The sequence below is a fragment of the Anthonomus grandis genome, chromosome 1 (genome assembly GCF_022605725.1).
Source record: "Anthonomus grandis grandis chromosome 1, icAntGran1.3, whole genome shotgun sequence".
Lineage (NCBI taxonomy): Eukaryota > Metazoa > Arthropoda > Insecta > Coleoptera > Curculionidae > Anthonomus > Anthonomus grandis.
The window spans coordinates 32,847,626-32,867,546 of NC_065546.1; the positions used below are offsets into that span (position 1 = coordinate 32,847,626).

At 31.8% G+C, this 19,921-nt stretch overlaps 1 protein-coding gene across 7 annotated transcripts in view; it reads left to right on the forward strand.

Moving 5' to 3' along the window:
- Positions 1-13,301, forward strand: part of LOC126739667 (protein Gawky) — a 112,557-nt gene extending 99,256 nt beyond the window's left edge. For all 7 annotated transcript variants that reach the window (XM_050445458.1, XM_050445467.1, XM_050445476.1 and 4 more), the window contains one exon: positions 859-13,301. In XM_050445458.1, the coding sequence (XP_050301415.1) occupies positions 859-1,007 (149 nt within the window). In that variant the 3' untranslated portion in view covers positions 1,008-13,301. The remainder of the gene's footprint in view (positions 1-858) is intronic.
- The last annotated feature ends 6,620 nt before the right edge of the window (positions 13,302-19,921 follow it).

The following is a 19,921-nucleotide window of genomic DNA, read 5'->3' on the forward strand; positions in this document are numbered from 1 at the left end:
AGGAAATAAATAGGTCAACTAAGTTAAAGAGAATACCGAAAAACTTATTCTTTTCTCGTTTAAATTTGCATACTCCTCTCTTTTGAACTTTGTTTTAAATTGACTTAATTATTTTCTTTCTGTTAAGTTTTGTGAAAGACTTAAAAAAAATTGTACCAAAATATTTAGAGAAAATCTACATATAGAATGTGATTGTTCCCATTAAGGTGTTTTTTGAAATAATTGATTAAATCCCCAAACCCTATTTGAGGTAATTGAATATGTTCAAAAATGATAGTTTAAGTAAGAAACGTACTTTCGTAAACTATCAAAAAAAAAAATCCACATAGAAAATAAATCCACAAAACTAAGGAAAGTATAGCTACATAAGAATGTCTAATGAATAACTAATGTTCTACCCACTAGGGCACCATGTGAATAATTATTTTAGAACTTAATAGAATACGTTGTTTAACATTTTAATTTCGGAGAAAATTGCAAAAAAATATTCTATATATATATATATATATATATATATATATATATATAGTTTTGAATTTCACTCGTCTATCTCATTCTCTTGTGAATGTTTTTGTCTTACATCACTTACCTATAGATAAAGTCCATATAAAAAATTATTAGTTATACTAGATCCAAAATTGACTTAACTAGAGCAGTGTTGGTTTTAAAAGTAATTTTTACACTGATTTGTTAAACTTTTCTAAGATCCTTTGAAAACTTGTGCTTACTGTTAATTATTACCATCCCAAACCTTAAAAACGGATATAACCTCCTCTAACGGATTTTTCAAATATTTCTATTAAAAAGCAATATTGAGGCTGCCGATAGCTTTAAAAAAGTGAAATATGTAATTTATAGGTGGTGATACATGGAGCACCGGATGGTCCAACAATCCAACGAGTTTATGGGCGACCACGCCTCTGGATTCAAGCGACCCCGCCCGAGCCACCCCCTCGAGCCTTAACTCCTTTTTGCCCAACGACCTATTGGGCGGCGAGTCGATGTAAATTAAAGGCAAGTGAAAATAAGTCAGGATAAGAACAAATAAGCTAAAAAAAATTAAAATAAATAAATAAAAAGATATATTTATAGATAATCAATTGCAGATAACAGTAAGAAATGTATCAGACTTTAAACCCGCGTTTCCTTTCCGAATTAGTTTGGACTATTTAATTTTAATATTTGGATGATATTTATTGATGTATTATTTGATTCGAGACAAAGATCGACTTTTTACTGTTGATGTAAATGTATTTCTACTATTAATTTTTAACGAGGTGATTTTATATAGTTGTTGTTTTAGAATATATTCTGTTTTTTTTATGATTAAGGTTAAAGTAAGGGGGAAGTTGTAGGAGTAAAACCAAAAGTAAACTATAGGAATTTTCCTGTAAATTATGGAAAATTGGGAATAATTTTATTTTGCGTTCTTATTAATTTATTTTCGAGTTGCCATTTTTTGTTTTGTAATTTTTCCGATCGTTTTTTTTAGTTTTCACTGGTTCTGTGAAAATAATTAAGAATTATTATATTATATATAACTAATGTATTTGTAGCTTTAAACGGAATAGTTAAACCATTGTGTCAAGAAGAATAGTGACTTAAAGAAAGAGAGGAAAATAATCCGACTGCGATGCGTTTTTTGTTATTTCTTTTATTTAAAAACCGAGCTCAATAGAAACGCACCAAGTGACGCATATGAAAATATGAAATGTAACCTAAACTAGTCCCAATTAAGAAAAGGTTTATTATTAACTATATTATATAATGAAATATATATTATATATAACTATGTGACCAAACTCATGATAATTACATTTTATATATTTCGAGCTCTTAGAATAGACTTCTCATATAATTAGATATTTTCCTATATATTAACACTTTGTAATATTAATGTTGTTTTTAATTATTATTATTAATATTATTACTGTTTAATCGGTTAATTTAATGGTACCTAAGTTATTTTATAATGATTACGTTTTAAGTGACTCGGTGTGGTAATCTTTTCGTGGCATGTATCCTATCCTATTTTCGTTTTCAGTTAAGTAAGGCGATTGGAAAAATTGCGCAGGGGTATATGTGACGAGAGTGATGATGTGGTGACATTTCGATGCTTCTTGGGCTAATTTTAGATGAGTGTCAGTTAAAAGAAAAGAAACCTTTTATTTATCTATAAATGTGATAAATCTGCAAGTTCGTTAAAGACTGAGTTTTATATTAGCCATTTTTTAAAATAGAAGACCACATTAGCAGATGATTAAATTGTCGTTGTCGGCCCAAGAACTATCCTAAATAGATTGTTAGTTAGATCGGGCAACTTATGGCATCGTTTATTCCTCACCAGCAAATCATACCGACTGGCCTATTTAAGTTAAAAACGGATTTCTCAAAAAACACATGTCAATTTTCTTATCTCTCTGGTCGAAATAATGATGCCACCCCCGTTGCCGGATTGTTGTTGTCCGTTACGTCACCGTTTTAAAGGGAGATGCAAACACTCTCCCGTCCCCGCAGAACCTGTGATCTCCTATTCCTGATATATCAAATTACACTTACAAATTATACATGTTTACGTAAGCTGTTAACTAAAATATTTTTGGGTTGGATTAGTCCCAAATTAAAAAAATAAAACACCACACAATCAGTTCTTAGACTGCACGCTAAATGAAAGTATTCTTAAATAAATTTAAGTAATAAATTTGGGAAAAAAAACCAAAATATCGTTAATGAAAGTTTATTATTATACCCTTAAATCGTAATGTATTTCTGTGTTTAATGGATGTGTTAGCCGTAGACTTTGAATATCGTTACATTTTTTTAGTCTGTATAAACTGTGATTGATTTGATCACAATAAGAATTAACAAACATGTGTTATCGTGGTGTTCATACAATATCGAGATTCAACTTTATAGCTAACCAAGTGTGAAAGAGTGAGAGATTAATAAATAATATTATTGTCCCGGCTCACTGTAACTTGGACGTTACGCGACTTATTAAGCAAATGGATTCAGATTAGTCATAAGTTTTTTTTTTAAATTTAAGATAATCGTTAATGTTTCGGTACGCCCCATTATGCCTAAGATCAATCAACTTTGATTCAAATTACAAGGCATTAATATAATGTTCATATTACATCTCTTTTTAATGGCCGACTAACTCGTATTAGATACGACGTTTCGTTTCTTTTTAATTATTAGGATTTTTGGAAATTTTTACAAACATTATAGCTCAGGAGTGCTCCAAATTGCCTAGAATAAATCCTTGTTTATTCCAAGTTCTATCCCCCTTGTGACCGAAATGTCTGGATGTTTTTTATTCCAAATGCTAGGAACATCACTTTGGTATATTTTACACCAAGAGCCAAACATTCCAAAGCTTTTTCTCCAGAAAACTAATTTAAAAGTTAAACAACGTCGCACCTAATACTCCTTAAAACAACCAAAATGTATTCACGGATCAACTTAAAGTAAACCCTCTAATGATAATCCTCCTAATCTCCATTTTATTTTGTATGTGAATTATATTTTTATTAGTGAGGCAGCTGAACCGAACCTTTTCTAGTCTTTGTTTTATAATTCGTCAATCCATTTGCTCCAAGTTACCAAACACGAACTCTAGTGGCGAAAAAGACTGAAGTTATTCGAGCCTTCAAAGGATGCATTTAACCTCTTTAATGGTATCGTAACGTCCTAGTTAACCGTGACGGTGCGCAGGAAGATTATTTTTATCACCGGAAACAAAAAAAAAACGTCGAATCGTATAAGTTTTAGGTTGGGATGATTTGATCTTCTGACGTTGAACATGAACTAACAGTTTAAAAAAAAGTACATAACTGTGCTGTGACTCTTAAGTGGCTTTTTAATTTTTAAAAATAACTGAAAAAAATCCAAAAAAAAGGTATGTTTTTTTGAGAGGAAAAAACTGTCGTTTCTTTGTTAGCTTTTCAAAGATGGTTGGGCGTCCGTTTAGTAGATCTAGCGATTCGAGTCATATCGTGCAAAAATAATGGAACAATAATAAACTATTATCAAAAATAATATGTATTTTTTAATATATTAGAGTTGAAATTCAAAACAGTAGGTCTAAGAAACGGACGGTTTTTTTTAAATATATATTTAAAAAAAGGTGCAAAAAAACAGGCTGTTCTTTCCAACAGGCTGACACTGCTTTAAACTTTTGAAAAAAGACGCTTTACTTAAGCCTACTGGAAATAATAGACCTCTCTTTTAAGTTCCAAAATAGAGAATATTTAGTATCTTATTGCCAATTTACATTTTAGTATATATGTATTAGCCTTTAGGTATTACGATATTACTTAGTAGTTAAGAAACTTGGTAGTAGGGATATATTGTGTGTTCTTATATAATCGGACAACCACAAAACTCTGAATCATACACTATTAATGCTGTTGGTCAAAACCAACATTTCCTGGTAAAATGGCGAACTTTTTGAAGCAAATAAGCTTTTGTTCTCCCGTTTAACGATAACAGGGTACTACTGGGCGAAAAACTAGATTATTTGCCACAAAACATTCCGATTTTCTGAGGAAAGCAATCAAATAGTAAAAGCCTAGGTGTGTTATTGGCACTGTAATATTTTATTTCGTATTTTAGTCTAAATTTGAAAAAAGCAATGACATTTGAACCCCACACTATCCCGCGCGGCCTTCGTAAGTGGTTGTTAACCGTCAACTAGTAACATTTATCTAAACCGCATAAAATAGAAACGTTAGAGCACTTTGACTATTTTAAAAAATGACAAACTGCCTTTTTGTACAACTTCCAGTCTGAAAGAATTTCGATTATTTTGCAGTAAATTGGTACTAAATCACCATATTTTTTTTCAAAATTAACTTAGGTGTTAGGTACTGTATAGACTCCCCTTCACCGGTGATTTTATACTATTAATGTAAACGGTCGGTAATGTCTTAGAAGGTTCTTTTTTTATTCGCACCAATTGTGAAAACCCCATGTAATCTCTATGGGGTTTTAGGTCAGGACTTTGGAGTAACCACGATTAATAAAGAATTATTTTATCGATAATGTATGTTTGGGAATATGGCACTAAACAGCAAAATTCAAATAAGTTGATAAGCACTCGAATATGTATTTTAATACTTAAGAATTTGGATATTTAGATATTCAGGACATGTTTTTTTTTACGTCAGTTTTTTTTTTTTTTTTTTTTTTTTGAGTAATTTTGAAGAAAGTTCTACTTCAGACTTCTTTTTCTATAAACCATACTCCGATTCATTTTAATTCAACTATAATTTTAATTCAAAATTACAATGCAGTCTTATCTACAGTTAACTTCATAAATCGCCGTAAAATTATAAAAATTAGTGGTATAGGGGAATTATTTTATTTAAATTTCTAACACAAAATTGTACGTATTCAATAATGGACCAAATAATTAGTTATTAAAATAATTTATTCGTAGCGTAATAATTTATTTTAAATAATCAATTATTTAAGGTGCGATTTTGAATAATTTGACCCAAACATGTCTGAATGAAATCACGTGTTTGCTGGAAAATAGTAATTTTCCGAGAATTTCTGGGATACTGGAGTAAATACCCCAAGCTGCCTTAGCAAAAACGTCAATTTCCAACCACCGTCATATAAAAAAAGAACCTTCTCACCACTTTTACCAGCCATGTATTGTGATTTACTTATTAATATAATAATGTATATAATATCAAGTGTGCATTATATAAATACCGGGGTGAAGTATATACTTTGTCAAACTATAAACTTGCACCCCCTAATTAGTTTCCTATCGTCTGATATTTGTGTACCTTTTAATATTTAGATTGTAAAGTTGTTTATTTGTAACAAAAAACATCATAAAAAAAACAAAAAAAAAATATAAGCTCAGCTTAAGTATCACAATAAATAGTCTTAGCCTTTGCACGACTAAATAAACAAACTCGTGGCTAAAATACTGTGAGAACGTAGCAATTTCTAAAATTAAAAGAATCACCGGCGTTACCTGAACTATTTGCAATATATTAAAGCAAACAGCAACGAACGTTCAAGCAGGAAACGTGCATTGATACGTAACTATCAAAATTTTAAAAAAATACGCCTCCTCAACCCCCAAATGAAGCTCATATAACATTTCGTCTTGTAAATACTACAAGTGTTAGATAATTGTTAAAAAAAAAATAATAAAAACAAAACCGTTAGTATTTCGTTTAGGTTTACAGTATTTGTGATCAAAGTGCCACTTGTGTTTTCAAGTATATATATTAAAATATATTTAATCATTGCCACTAAATACTATATTATTACAATATATATTAATAATTAAAGATATATTATATAATGAGTACACCATTGTAATAGAGGAAATAGAATTAATAAGGCGAGTTGCCTATAATAATTATTGTAGTAGTGAAATCTTGGTGTTCGGTAGTTCTAAGACTTATTTAACTTGACCTGACTTAAGTATTTTTTCTTTTTTAATTTAACAGGGGATTATCTCCTAAAGACTTAAACGGTTCTTTAGGTAGATGTTAATTTTGAGTTTCACTTGAACTCACACAAGTATAGAGGTTTTTATTTACTATTTGGGTTTTATGTTACTAATAGTATAACCTTACAAAGGTTCTATTGAGTTAAGGTATCTTCAGGCTATCGGAGAGATTATCGTTTTGGATCTTTATTTTTGGGACTCTCAGCTAATGTCCTTTGAGTGTATTAGGTTTAACCAAAAATTAATCAATTTAAAGGAAAATTTGTGATTCCAGTTGTTTTAAATAATTTGCAAATACGTCTTTCAAAGACATTAAGTTGCAATGTTTTATGTAATTACAAATAAATCTGAAAAATCAAAGGTTTCATAATTTTTAAAAATAAAATTAATAAAAATAAAGACTTCACTCAAAGAGTGTCATGGACAACAAGTCACTTACTATGCGTTAAAGACTACATCATACATGTAGATTTGCAGATTTATTCAACTTATCTCACTAGGCCTTTTACCTCACGTTTTACCTGATGGACCTTAACGATTAATCAAAAATTAGTAACATTTAATCCCAAAAAAAATTAATTTTTTTTACTCTCATGAATCCAAGAAAAATATCCTATAATATTTAACGCTTTCTATGATAAAATTAAGACTATAAAATGCCAAAGTTGTGTGAGCGGTTCGAGTTTTTTAGATTATTTTCAATTCATATCATAGAAACCTACTGCGATACTTATCACGAGCATCATTTAATCTTTTTGTTCTTTCACTCCTCCCCATTGTAAAACGTGTTAGGTTCTACGGCTGATCTTATAAATAACGTCCATATCAAACGTCGCTTTCGTTCTTCTTTAAACGCATTAAAAGATTAGGTGATGTTATTGTTTAACTAATCCGGATCTGTCTTATAGCAACTTTGACAAGGTCACATTAAAGTCTGCCAAAAATTGTAACCCTGACTTTATATAGGTTTAGTATAGAGTTATTTTTATGAATCGGCAATAATAATAATAATAAACATTTACTTTTTAAAATATATAAAAAGTGAGTATTTTAATGAAATTACGGTTTTTAAACACTTTTTCTAAACGGGCCGCCGGTCCTAGATAACATAGAAAGCTTGTCGCTTTTTTAGTGAAATAAATGCGCAATGTGTTTTTCGTATTATATAACACTTGATAATACCAATCGATGTGCCTCTTGACTTTGTTATAATAATAAGTAACTTAAATATTTAAAAAAAATCGTGACCTGGTTGGTCTCAGTTTTGTCCCGAGAATGAATATCTACTTTAACCAATGAGCTTTAACAGAAACTTATTATGTCTTTTTATACGACTAAGGTTAAGTAACCACCAATATTTGGACCTTAAAAAGGGAGATATAAGCGTACAATTATTATGTTTAAATCTCTTTTAGTTTAAGTGATTTGTCTATTAAGAGAAACTTGCTTACAAAAAAATGGTTTATGGGTAAATTTAAGTGTGTGTATGTGCGTATACTTAATTAAGGGAATTGTTACTTATGCAGTGGCAGCATTTAGTCATTAGTAAATTAGTATTAAGTATAATAATAATAGAATAAGCTCCTGGATAAATTTAAGAACTGTGCAATACTTTCACCCTTAAAGTATTATTTAGTTTGACCTTGGAGGGCTCTAAGCCCTCTTTTGCACAGGTTTTCTTGCCCCTCCCCCTAATACACAATTTCTTTTTTTGTACTCTTGTCACTATATACCAAAGACCTTTTGTGTCATATTATACTGAGTTAAATTTTTTTTTTCGAATTTTCGCCAAATTCTTCCAACCATGGTTGTGATAGTCATAGTATAGCGCTTTCATATTCCACGTGCTGAATTGTGTTTTTTTTTTTCAATTCTACCAATAAGTTGTTAATATAATTAGATCCTGAAAAGGCCGAAAGGTCGCCACTTTCAGCCTTTACAGCACAAAACTCAAGTGCCTATAAATATGTGCAATTGAAAAATTTGGGCCTGACTTATAAGACAGGGTTTAAACATATTTAGGCGAATTGATTGTATATTTAAATCGGCTACGGTTTAGCCCCACTATTGTATAAAAATAAAACAAATTTTGCTGAAGAAACCTAGAAAAAAACTTAGAGAGTAAAAAAACCCGTAAGAATAATGGTGTGATTTTTTGGAGGACTGGCGCACGCAATGGCGTCACATTGATATTTTTATTGAGAAAAATGACTATTTTTTAGAATATCCCGCGATTGCGCGTGCCCGCCGCCTGTCGAGATGTAATTTTTTTGTTGACCCCCGTCGTCCACCCCCCCGTGCGACGCCAAGGGTTTATGCTAGCAAGGTACTGCCAACTGTAAAAAGAATATTGTATGTTCTAATATTATCAGAGTTTTATCGCGTAGGTTAATAATTGTACTATAAAATTTCACTAACCGGAGAGTTGTTCTTTCTGAAACAGGTACGAATAATAAAAAAAACATTTAATTAGTTAGTTGTGGGGTAGTTAAACGGTTGTTAGGCCCTCAATCTCAGGTTTAGGATTTATTTTCTAGTGTGTAAACTAATGAGTTACTAAATGTTACATTCCTTTTGAAAGTAGTTCGTGTTGGGATTTGAAGCATTTTTGTCAATAGGAAACACTCTTTCACTAATTTTAAAATAGACCCAGTACTTAGGACCAAACACAGATTTTTTTTTTGGTATATTTTTAATTCAGTAAACGGACACAAACCTTCAATTGTGATCAAAACAGCAGATGGTTTTTTGACATCACTTTTACTTGGTTTTTGGTTTCAGTTAGATTAATTTTAATGATCCATCTCGCTTTTAAAGTTCCTTAGAAGATTTATTAATTAGTCATTTATGCTTAACTAATTTCTATTGCATTTTTTTTAAACTTTGAATAACTGTTTTACTATTCAAGATAGAGACTTCATTCAAAGACTATAATATAAAAGCAAGACATATATATAACAGCAAGTCAGGTACTAAATTTTATGTAATTTTAAAAAAAATATTAAAAATTAAGAGTTTTGGAGAAAAAGTCAAATTTAGGTTTTTTGCTTTTTTCATGAATTGCATTATTTCCAACAAACAGGATAACTTTTTTACAAATAAAGGTAGAAACTTGATTTAAAAACTGTGGTAGACAATAAGTCACATAGTTTTTTTTTAGGTAATTATTAAAGAATTAGAAAATATCAAGGATTTTGGAGAAAAATTGACAGTTGTGAGCAACTTAAAGATTATAATGGATAACCATTTTTACACACCATGTTTTATATAACCATGAAAACGTCTCAAAAAAAATCGAAAATTATTATAGCATTTTATGGCCTAACTGAACCAAATTCCAAATTTTGCGTTGCCAAATGAACCACTTTTATCCAGTTCTATGCCAGGTACTGCATCATTAACTTTGTGAAACGAAAAAGAACCCAGTTGTTATCGTAGATAAATCAAATTAAAAAAAAAAATGCCTTAAAATGACAAACAAAAGTGTGCTCTCTTTCTAGTTAATTTATATAGTTAATATTTAAGGAACGTAGTTTAGAATAAATTGCCATTGATTGGCCAAGAAAGACTGTAGAGGGATACCAGGTGATTAAAAAAACTTTTAGTTGACCGAGTTCGGCCTCTTTTACCTAAACGTTTTTTTAACAGTTCATTTAATAGGGTTTATAAGACTTGCACAGAATAAAGTAAGAACTTTAGGTCCATCTAAAAAAGGTGCTGTTACAGCTAATTTTTGTTCGTCAACGGAATCTCTACACAATATAATATATTATTTTGGCATTATAAGAGTTTCCTTGTCATATCAATTATTAATAAAGACGGAGTCGTCGGTTATCGATTCTTTTTTTTTTTAAGTGCCAAAATTTCGCTTTAGGAACCTTTTTGCTCATGGCGATTGATCTACGCAGTCGCATACGCTTACTTGCTGTGTGTAATAACTTAAAAATGCAATATGTGTATATATTGGCTGATGAATTCTTGTACAATTGTTATGATTTCATAGTATATTATTGTGTAAATTTACTTAATTGTTAGTATAGAAAATGTGTTATTACTTATTTAAGTATTCGATTAAATTAATTTATACTAATGAAAATAATAATTATAAAAAAAAAATGCAAGTTTCTCTTATAGATAGAACACTACTGTTAGATTTTGAGTATGCTCCGGACTTGTATAATAATGATTACTATGTACTATAAACCAACAACAATTACTACTATATTTTGTTTACGTTTTACGCACGCCCCTTGTGATTTCCTTTCTTTTGTGATATAAGTACAATTTTTGTGATATACTGATAATTATAGCGTATTTTAATATTGTTTTTAGTAATTTGGATGTGTCCAATTTAATTGCACGAGCGTGTTGAAAGTCGAAATTTATAAAACGTACCTCTAATTAGCGATCTTAAGTCGATAACATTTATCTTTAAAAGAAATATTTATTATATTAATAGTGTTTTTTAATTACGAGAAAAGTATCACGTTAGGCATTAGTTTAGCCCTAATATGGGGACATTTCAGTCAAAACATTTTAAGATTCAGACTATGGGGTTTCTTTTTGATCGTCAGATATCTTATAGAATCCTCAATTTGGGGTATTTTTAAACAGAACATTCCTATACACAATTTCATCCCTGTGCGTGAATTAAATACAAACCCCATTTGGGATCATTTTAATTAGATTACAACACTTCTTGAATTAAATGATTTAATCACCGATCCATGATTTTTGTATCTGATCCGCTCTTGGGTGGATCAGATACAAAAATCTCTCTTCATAAGTTATTTTTTTTAAAATCCTTAAAACATTCTCATTTAGATTACCATTGATTGCTCCAGGGTGAAGTACCATTATGCCAAGCAAAATAATAGGCGAAGGGCCCTGTTTACTTCACAATCTTTATTTCAAAAATCCCGACGCGTTTCGACTGTTAAACCATTATCAAGGGAAAACTATGTAGGTAAAATATAAAAGCGTGTTATTAAACTAATAAATTAATTAAAAACATAGTAAAACTTACATGATATTATCAGAAAATGTCCATTAAAAGGTTAAAAACAACGGCAAACACATAACATTAATCTAAAAACATCTCATCACACCGTATATTTACAAACAATAACGGATTTTGGTTTTTTAAAAAAACTCCATATGGGTACTACATTATACACAGATATTTAATACTAGTACGAATAGAAACATCTAGAATCAAACGCGTCGGGATTTTTGAAATAAAGATTTGTGAAGTAAACAGGATCCTTCGCCTATTATTTCGCTTTGCATTCTCATTTAGATTCCTAAAACAATCTTGTTGGGAAAATAGCCCTCTCAAAATAATTGCAACCCATCAGAGGCAACATTTTTGCCTTTAGACATCAGGTTTAGGATTTTTCATGCATAAGGTTCACATATGTCTGCCCTTAACTTGGAACATTCTCAATTAGATCATAAGATTCTTATACAAAAATAATCCTATAACAAATACAAAGGGCCCAAAAATCATTCAATCAGCCCATTAAAAAAAAACTATTTCAAGTATAAGTAAAAAATAATGAGTTAGAATAAAATAAAAAATAAATGAGTTGCGTAAAATGTAAACAAAAAAAGAGTTTAATTATTAGCATCACATGACTTGCTTGTTTCGATTTGGTGTTAGGATGGTATATTCTTGCAACAAATGGCCTAAAACAAGTTCCCTCCTGTCAATCTAGTCCATTTTTAATGTCCAACTGAAAAACTATTCCATTTATTCTCTTGTCATTCTGTTTTGTTGTTTGTATATCTTGTTTTGTTGTGTAGGATCGTGGATTTTTTGTATCTTCCAAAAGTTGTTGTTTTTTTTTTAAGTTCCTTATATGTATTTACTTATCTTATGGGTCGCTTACTTTTAGCCTTGTACTGTTTACTTTTTAGGTTGTTACGCATAAAAAAAAATTATTAAAAAATCGAATAACGCAATATGTAAACTTTCCTGTATTGACAGATTCAAATATGTGATATTGCTGACAATTTTTAAATAATATTGTATCTTCTACCGATATCTATTAAATCTTAAAAGAGAAAAAAAGCATCACTAAATAACATTTTTGACATAGTGATCCATTTAGAGTGTCGATGATGGGGCGGGTGATCCCGCCGCCCCTAAAACTGATTTATAGGCTGTCTGATTTTTTTTGTAAAGACATTTTTAGGGATGTGTACAATATATGATAAACATATAGATTAAGATGGTTTGTAGCATAGACGGGTCTGTCACTAATATGTTTGGATAAAGTCTGATCTGATAAGGGAGAAAAAACTAAACAATAAAAACGAATCTCTGACATAAATAGAAAAAAATAAACGAGGGTTCTTCTCGCCCTTAAACTGTCACTAGGAGGGTAAACTCAGGGACCAGGCCAAAAGTCACGGTGATATCAAGTAGTAAAATGTTATTAATGAAAATCAAATCAGAGAATAAAATAGTTAACATCCCTCAAGTAATTACACTACCCTATTATAAAACTCAATTAAATGTTGTAGAAAGAAAATATTTTCAAATCTGTATAAAATAGTTTTAATGTTATAAAACTACCCGGCTGCACTGTAAATTCTAAATTAATTTAATAATAATAATAATGAATCGAGTCCAATCCAGTCTCCCAAAAAAAAATTAAGATACGTTCGTAAACGTACATTTATACAGTGCAGATGGGCACCTAGGTTTAAGTTAGGTTATGTAAGTGCTTTTGAACAACATATTTTGTTGTTTATGCTCTGTACTTGTAACCCAAATGACCAGTATGCATTCAGTAATAAAGGTTGTCTTAATGTATTGTGTTCTGTTTATTTCATACCCTTAATCTCCTTTTTTCACAGAAAGTATCAATAGAAGTAAAAATCGACATGGCATAAAAGTTTCTCAGGAAAATGTAATAAAAAAAGGCATACAAGTTGTTTTAGATGCAAATCTCCAAGATAAAGCAACTCATTGATAACGTGAACTTGCCTTTGTCCTCTCTGGAAATTGGTTGTCTATGATATAACTCTCTAAATATTAGCTTGTGTGGGCTTTATTAACAAATTACAGAAATGTTACTTTAAAAAGGTGATGTTCTTTAAAAATGACTAACGGTTATATGATATGCAATAAATTTATCTTTCGGTCCAAGACCGTCAAATTAAACCACCTCATCACTAATGTGAAGTTGGCCATTGAAATTGATTTTGAAAATCGAATATCTTGTGTTTTCACAACTAGAGTAGATAAAATGGGCTACATAGCAACAAGTAATGATAGTTTTACTACAAACTCACGGTGGTTAACTAATAACTGTTATAGGCAAATAACGCAAGTGTTATTACGCAAATTTTATGTTTCGGTCAAAAATCGTCAAAGTAAACGAACTCCTTAGTAACGAGAAATTTTCTATTGTCTCTATAAAATCCTCGGATCTCGTCCATTTTCTCTAAGAGACCACACAAAATGTAAACAAACAAACAAAAAACAATGTCAGGGTCTCATAAGCAAATCTTTATTGGCTACAGGTGTTTCGCCCTGTATAAGCAGGGCATCATAAGACCTAAAAACAATTAAAAGGGAGGTGTTTAATATACAATTATTTGCAAAATAAAATAAAATTACCTTAGGAGCTACACATACACTGTAAAACTAACAACAATAATAAACAAAATAGTGAGGTTAGAAACACAATATGTAAGCAAATAAAAAGCTTGTGGTCTTGTTGGGTTTTGAACCGTAGACCTCTCAGTTGCTAAGCGAGGCTTTAACTAATGGACCAGACAGACATGTATATTTGAAATTGTTACTTATAACAGATAGCATGTATACAGTGCATCCCAAAAGTTATGTCTAAATTCATTTAAAATTCAGGGGTGTGTTCGAAAAAAAAAACGCTCGGACCCGTCGATTTTTATTTTAAGTTGCGCATTTTTGTACGCGAAGTTTGTATATACAGGGTTGCTCAAAAATAAATTACGACCATCAACTTAATTTTTTCAAATGAAAGCACCTTTTTTATTTCATTTTTGAATTTCGCGTGGATTTTTACGTATGTTTAATGCATCATGTTCTATACCTAAAGTCAACAGTTATCGAAAAAAAGACGATCAAACATTATTATTGAAGTTCACCTTACGAGTCACCTTATCTCTGAGATTTTTTATACAGAGCAAAATTCTATTCATTCGTGTTTTTTTATTGTTGGCTGGGTTCCTTTTTCTTTGAACAGACTTTAACGGGACAAGTGTATCTCGATTTTCTCCAATTTGAATTAGTTCCAGCATTACTAGCTTTATTTCCAAATCCATTGAACCCAGACTATCCTGACAAAGAACTAATTTTCCAGCAAGATGGCGCTCCTCCGCACTATGCTGCCACTGTGCGTACATTTTTGGATCAAACCTTTCCCAATCGGTGGATAGGAAGGAGAGGACCCATCGAATGGCCTGCTAGGTCGCCTGACCTAACACCAATGGACTTTTTTTTAGGGATACCTCAAGTCGAAAGTATTTGTTAATAGGCCAAATAATCTAGACGACTTAAAAGAGAGAATTCGCAGAGAAGTGCGTGCCATAACTCCGGAAATGATTGAAAATGTGCAACGAGACTTTATTGATCGCCTTGTATATATAGCTTCAAGCCGTGAATGGCAACCATTTTGAAAATTTAACTTAATTTTTGTTCTTTTTTTATTTGTTACAGGAATCGTCTTTTTTTTTGATAACTGTTGACTTTGGGTATAGGACATCATGCATGAAACATACGTAGAATTCCACGCGAAATTCACAGATGAAATAAAAAAAGGTACTTTCATTTGAAAAAATTAAGTTGATGGTCGTAATTTATTTTTTAGCAACCCTGTATATACAAACTTCACGTACAAAAATGCGCAACTTGAAATAAAAATCGACGGGTCCGAGTGTTTTTTTTCGAACACATTCCTGAATTTTAAATGAATTTAGACATAACTTTTGGGATGCACTGTATACAATTTAAAATTATCTAGGAAATGTTATTAAAAATTAAATTTGGTTCAAATGTAGATGTCATTTACATACACAAGGACAGGACTTTTCTTGGCTCTAATTATTTCGAGTTACAGGTCCAACTTCTTCCCTTTAGAGCATTCATGGAGTATGTCAGCTCTATCAGGTGCAGTGAAGCCGTGGGATGTAGCTAGCAGATGGTTAGCGAACACTGATTTAGTTTCTGTAACATCCGTGTTTCTGTATTTATCCACAAATGTCCTATGTTCTTTAATTCTAATGGATATTTTTCGGCCTGATTGTCCAATATACACTGCATTACAGTCGTTACATTTTAAAGCGTACACCCCCGATTTAGAGAAGAAGTCAGATCTGTCCAAAACCTTAATTAATTGTCCTTTCAAATTGTTAACTGTTTTAAAAGCTATAGTTAAATTAAAAGACTTAAATTTATAAGACGGTGGAAAATTTGATGAAAACTGAATAACGTTATCCGTGGTGGTTGGTTTGCGCTAGATTTTAAACTCTAATTTGCTGCTTTTCTTGGTAACGAGGACGTCTAGAAACGGCAGTTTACCATCTACCTCTTCCTGTGGTGAAGGAAATATTGGGGTGAAGAGAATTAATAAATCCAAGAAACTCTGCCATTTCGACGTCACTACCATTCCACACCACAAAAATGACATCCACATATCTCCTATATATGGTCAGAAACCTTCCAAATCCACTATTTATGATCTTTTTCTCCAAATGATTCATGACATCTCACTTAGGGGGGAGAGGCAAGACCCCCATAGCTAAACCGGTGATTTGCTTATAAAATGTGTTGTTGAAAAGGAAGAAATTCTGATCAAGGACCAGTTTAAGCAGGCTGCAGGTTCATCAGCTATAATAATACGACTCAAGGAAGACTTAAGTAAAAGGTCTCTAACTAGAGTAATACAATCATCTGGTGGTATGCTGGGAAAAAGGTTTTTTACGTCGAGAGAAATCAGTTTTGAACCTTGTGGAATGGTGACAGTTTTCAAGTTCAAGCTTGTCAGTTCTACTGAATTTTTAGCAGAAAAATCACTCCTAAAGCCTGTAACCTCTCTCAACATAACATTCAACCAAGAGGATAAATTGTAACAGGGGGAACTAACAAAGGAAACAACCAGTCTAATGGGTATATCAGGTTTGTGAATTTTAGGAAGACCATAGAGGATGGGAGTTCTAGGGTTCATGGGATAAAGTTTCTATTTTTTGGTATGAAAAAATCCAAGGTTAGGCTGCATTTGTCGAGCATTTGCTTAACGTTAGTGAAAAAAGAGTTTGTAGGATCTTTATTAATTTTAACAAACTCACCCGAATCCAGAAAATCAAACACCTTATTTATATAGTTTTCCATTTTAAGAGTTACTTAACAGTTGCCCTTGTCCTCTTTAGTTAGAACTAAGTCATTACTTTTTATTTTATTGTTAAGAGAAATTAAAACTTTACTATTAAAGGGAGATTTATTTAAATTAGAGTTATTAGAATTGAAGAAGTAAATAATTTTAGCATGTAGGATATTTTTGTTACTAATGTCTGTAGTTTGCAAAATATTGTATTCTCCATTGTCTCCTCTATGGTCTCTGCTACATAGCAACAAAATTTGGATATAACTGCCGTCAGATCTAAACTAAATTAGAATGTGTGGGCTATGCATTTCACTAATAGCAAAATCCATTGGAAAAAAAATTATGGCATTAGGGCGGCACCGACCCTGGTTCGCTCCAGGTAAAAAACCGCACTGTTGCATTGCCAATGGTTTTTGGATTTAGCATTAAGAGAAAAATTCAAAATTTGGTTGTTAGTTGAGGTTATGTTTTACGTTACCTTCCCTTAAAATGTAGTTTTGCTTATATACAATTACAGTAGACTCGCGATATAGTGAACTAATTAATGCACATCCAGTTCACTATATCGATTTGTTCACAATTGCTAACAAATGCTAGAATAATGTGTAGTTTAAATTCTTAAAAGGAATAAAAAAAGGGCGGAAATTTGTAAAACTTGTAGTCCAAAAGGACTGAAACCATTTTTTCTAATTCTCGAGATACAAAGATGGTAAAATTTAAAACGTCTTCCTATGACAAAACTTACCTCAGGAATAAACATTCGGTGAAACCATTCTTTGAAAATTGCTGCCGTCATCCAAGCAGGAGTTTCTATAATGGACGGTACAGTTAAAATTTCGAAACGAACGTGGATTTTTTGCTTTCCCAATAATTAATGGTTTAACTTTGTGAGTACCTGCCGCGTTTGTGCATGCTAGAAAAGTCACTCTTTATTTCTCGGTTTTCCTACCTGGGGCAGTTTTTTCTTCGCGAGCTACATATGTCTTTCCGGGCAGAAGTTTCCAATACAAACCAGTTTCATCGGCATTGTAAATCTGTTCTTTTGTTAGCTGAAGCTCATTTATTTTTAGGCGTAAAGTTCTTTTAGAAGGATCAACAAGCTCGGGTTCTGACGATAATTTTTCTCCTGAAATCGTTAGGAAGCGTATTCCAAAACGTTTTTTATACTTTTGCATCCAACCACTGCTCGCATTAAAAGAAGGAGATTCCTTGTATTGACTGTGCTACAATATCCTTGTTTTTAAGAACCACTTATATAAAGCTTTTTCCATTCTAGGATACTCTGATTGTCTCAAAGTTTTCGCTTTTTCAGGTCCTGTGAAAGTACTGTTGACTTGTTTCAAAATCTTTATATATATGTATATATTTGAAAATTGAAAAAGCTTTATATAAGTGGTTCTTAAAAACAAGGATATTGTAGCACAGTCAATACAAGGAATCTCCTTCTTTTAATGCGAGCAGTGGTTGGATGCAAAAGTATAAAAAACGTTTTGGAATACGCTTCCTAACGATTTCAGGAGAAAAATTATCGTCAGAACCCGAGCTTGTTGATCCTTCTAAAAGAACTTTACGCCTAAAAATAAATGAGCTGACTCTTGACACCCTGTATATATATATATATATACAGGGTGTCAATTTGAAAACTTCCCACCCCTATTATCTCGAAACGGGTTAGGTTTTTATAAAATCGCTAGGACACGTCGATTTTATTATCGAGGGGGAACAATTTTTATGCAGAAATCACTTCGCCTCTTTCAACCCCCTACCCCCCAGAACCTCCCTCTCAAAAATCTTAAATGGTAATAGGGGTTGAGTGATACCTCATTTGAAAGAACTTTTTATTCTCTACATTTTGGCACCTTATTTTTTAAATTTGAGTGCTGCGTTGCCAAGTTAGGGTTATTTAAACATTGTTAAATTACTTATTATTAAACATTATTCCTGTAAGTGTTTTAATTACGTTAAAGCTATGATTTGCATTGAAACATGTTATTTAGGTTAATATTATTTTTACTAAACATTTGCATAGCCGTTACAATTATGGTCTTTACAAAAGCACGCCTAAAATTTATTTTATTAACACATCTACTTTAAGAGGTGTTCAAAGTGTTCTCCATTGTTCTCCAAACAAAAATAAAGTCTATTCTCAAATTCTTCCCGAACATTCTGAAATACCTCTTCTGGAATAGCCCTACTTGCCTCTGTAATTCTTCTTTTTAAATCTTCGATATCATCAGGCTGAGTTTTGTAAACAACCGATTTTATGTGCCCCCATAAAAAAAAATCTAACGGCGTTAAGTCTGGTGACCTAGCAGGCCATTCTATCGGTCCCCTTCTACCAATCCATTGGTTAGGGAATCTGTTATTCAACCACTCCCGCACTGGCCGAAAATAATGCGGCGTAGCTCCATCTTGCTGAAAGTGTAGTTCGTTTTCTTGCAAAATGTTACCAACTTGATTTTCCAGTTCAGTTGTTATCAAAGGATCAATTACATCTTCAAGTAGGTGTAAGTAGAGCTCTCCAGTTAAGTTTTGTTCAATAAACAACGGTCCTATAACAGCATTTCCAAGAATACCGGCCCAAACATTAATTTTTTGTGGCCGCTGTGTAGCACCCTCTCTGAAAATGTGGGGATTGTCCTCACTCCAGTATCGGCAATTCTGTCTATTGACATGGCCGTTTAGGAAAAAGGTACATTCATCACTGAAGCAAATGTTGCTTACCACAATTGCACGAGTGTTTATTAAGTTGGACATAATTTCGCAAAACTCTATTCTCCTATCAAAATCGTCCTCATGAAGTTCCTGTAAAATTTGCATCTTGTACGGATGATATTTATGTAACTGTAATGCTCGTCGTACAGTTTCAAGTGACATTCCAGTTAGACGTGCTACTGTACGGAGAGAATTGGTGGGTTCTGCAACGAATGTTCCCAAAATCTCTACTTGAGCATCTTCGTTTAAAACACGCCGACTTGCCCTTTTTTTGTTTCCAACTGAACCCGTTTCATTAAATTTAGCTACTACGTCCAAAATGTATCTGTGACTTACATTACAATTAGGATTT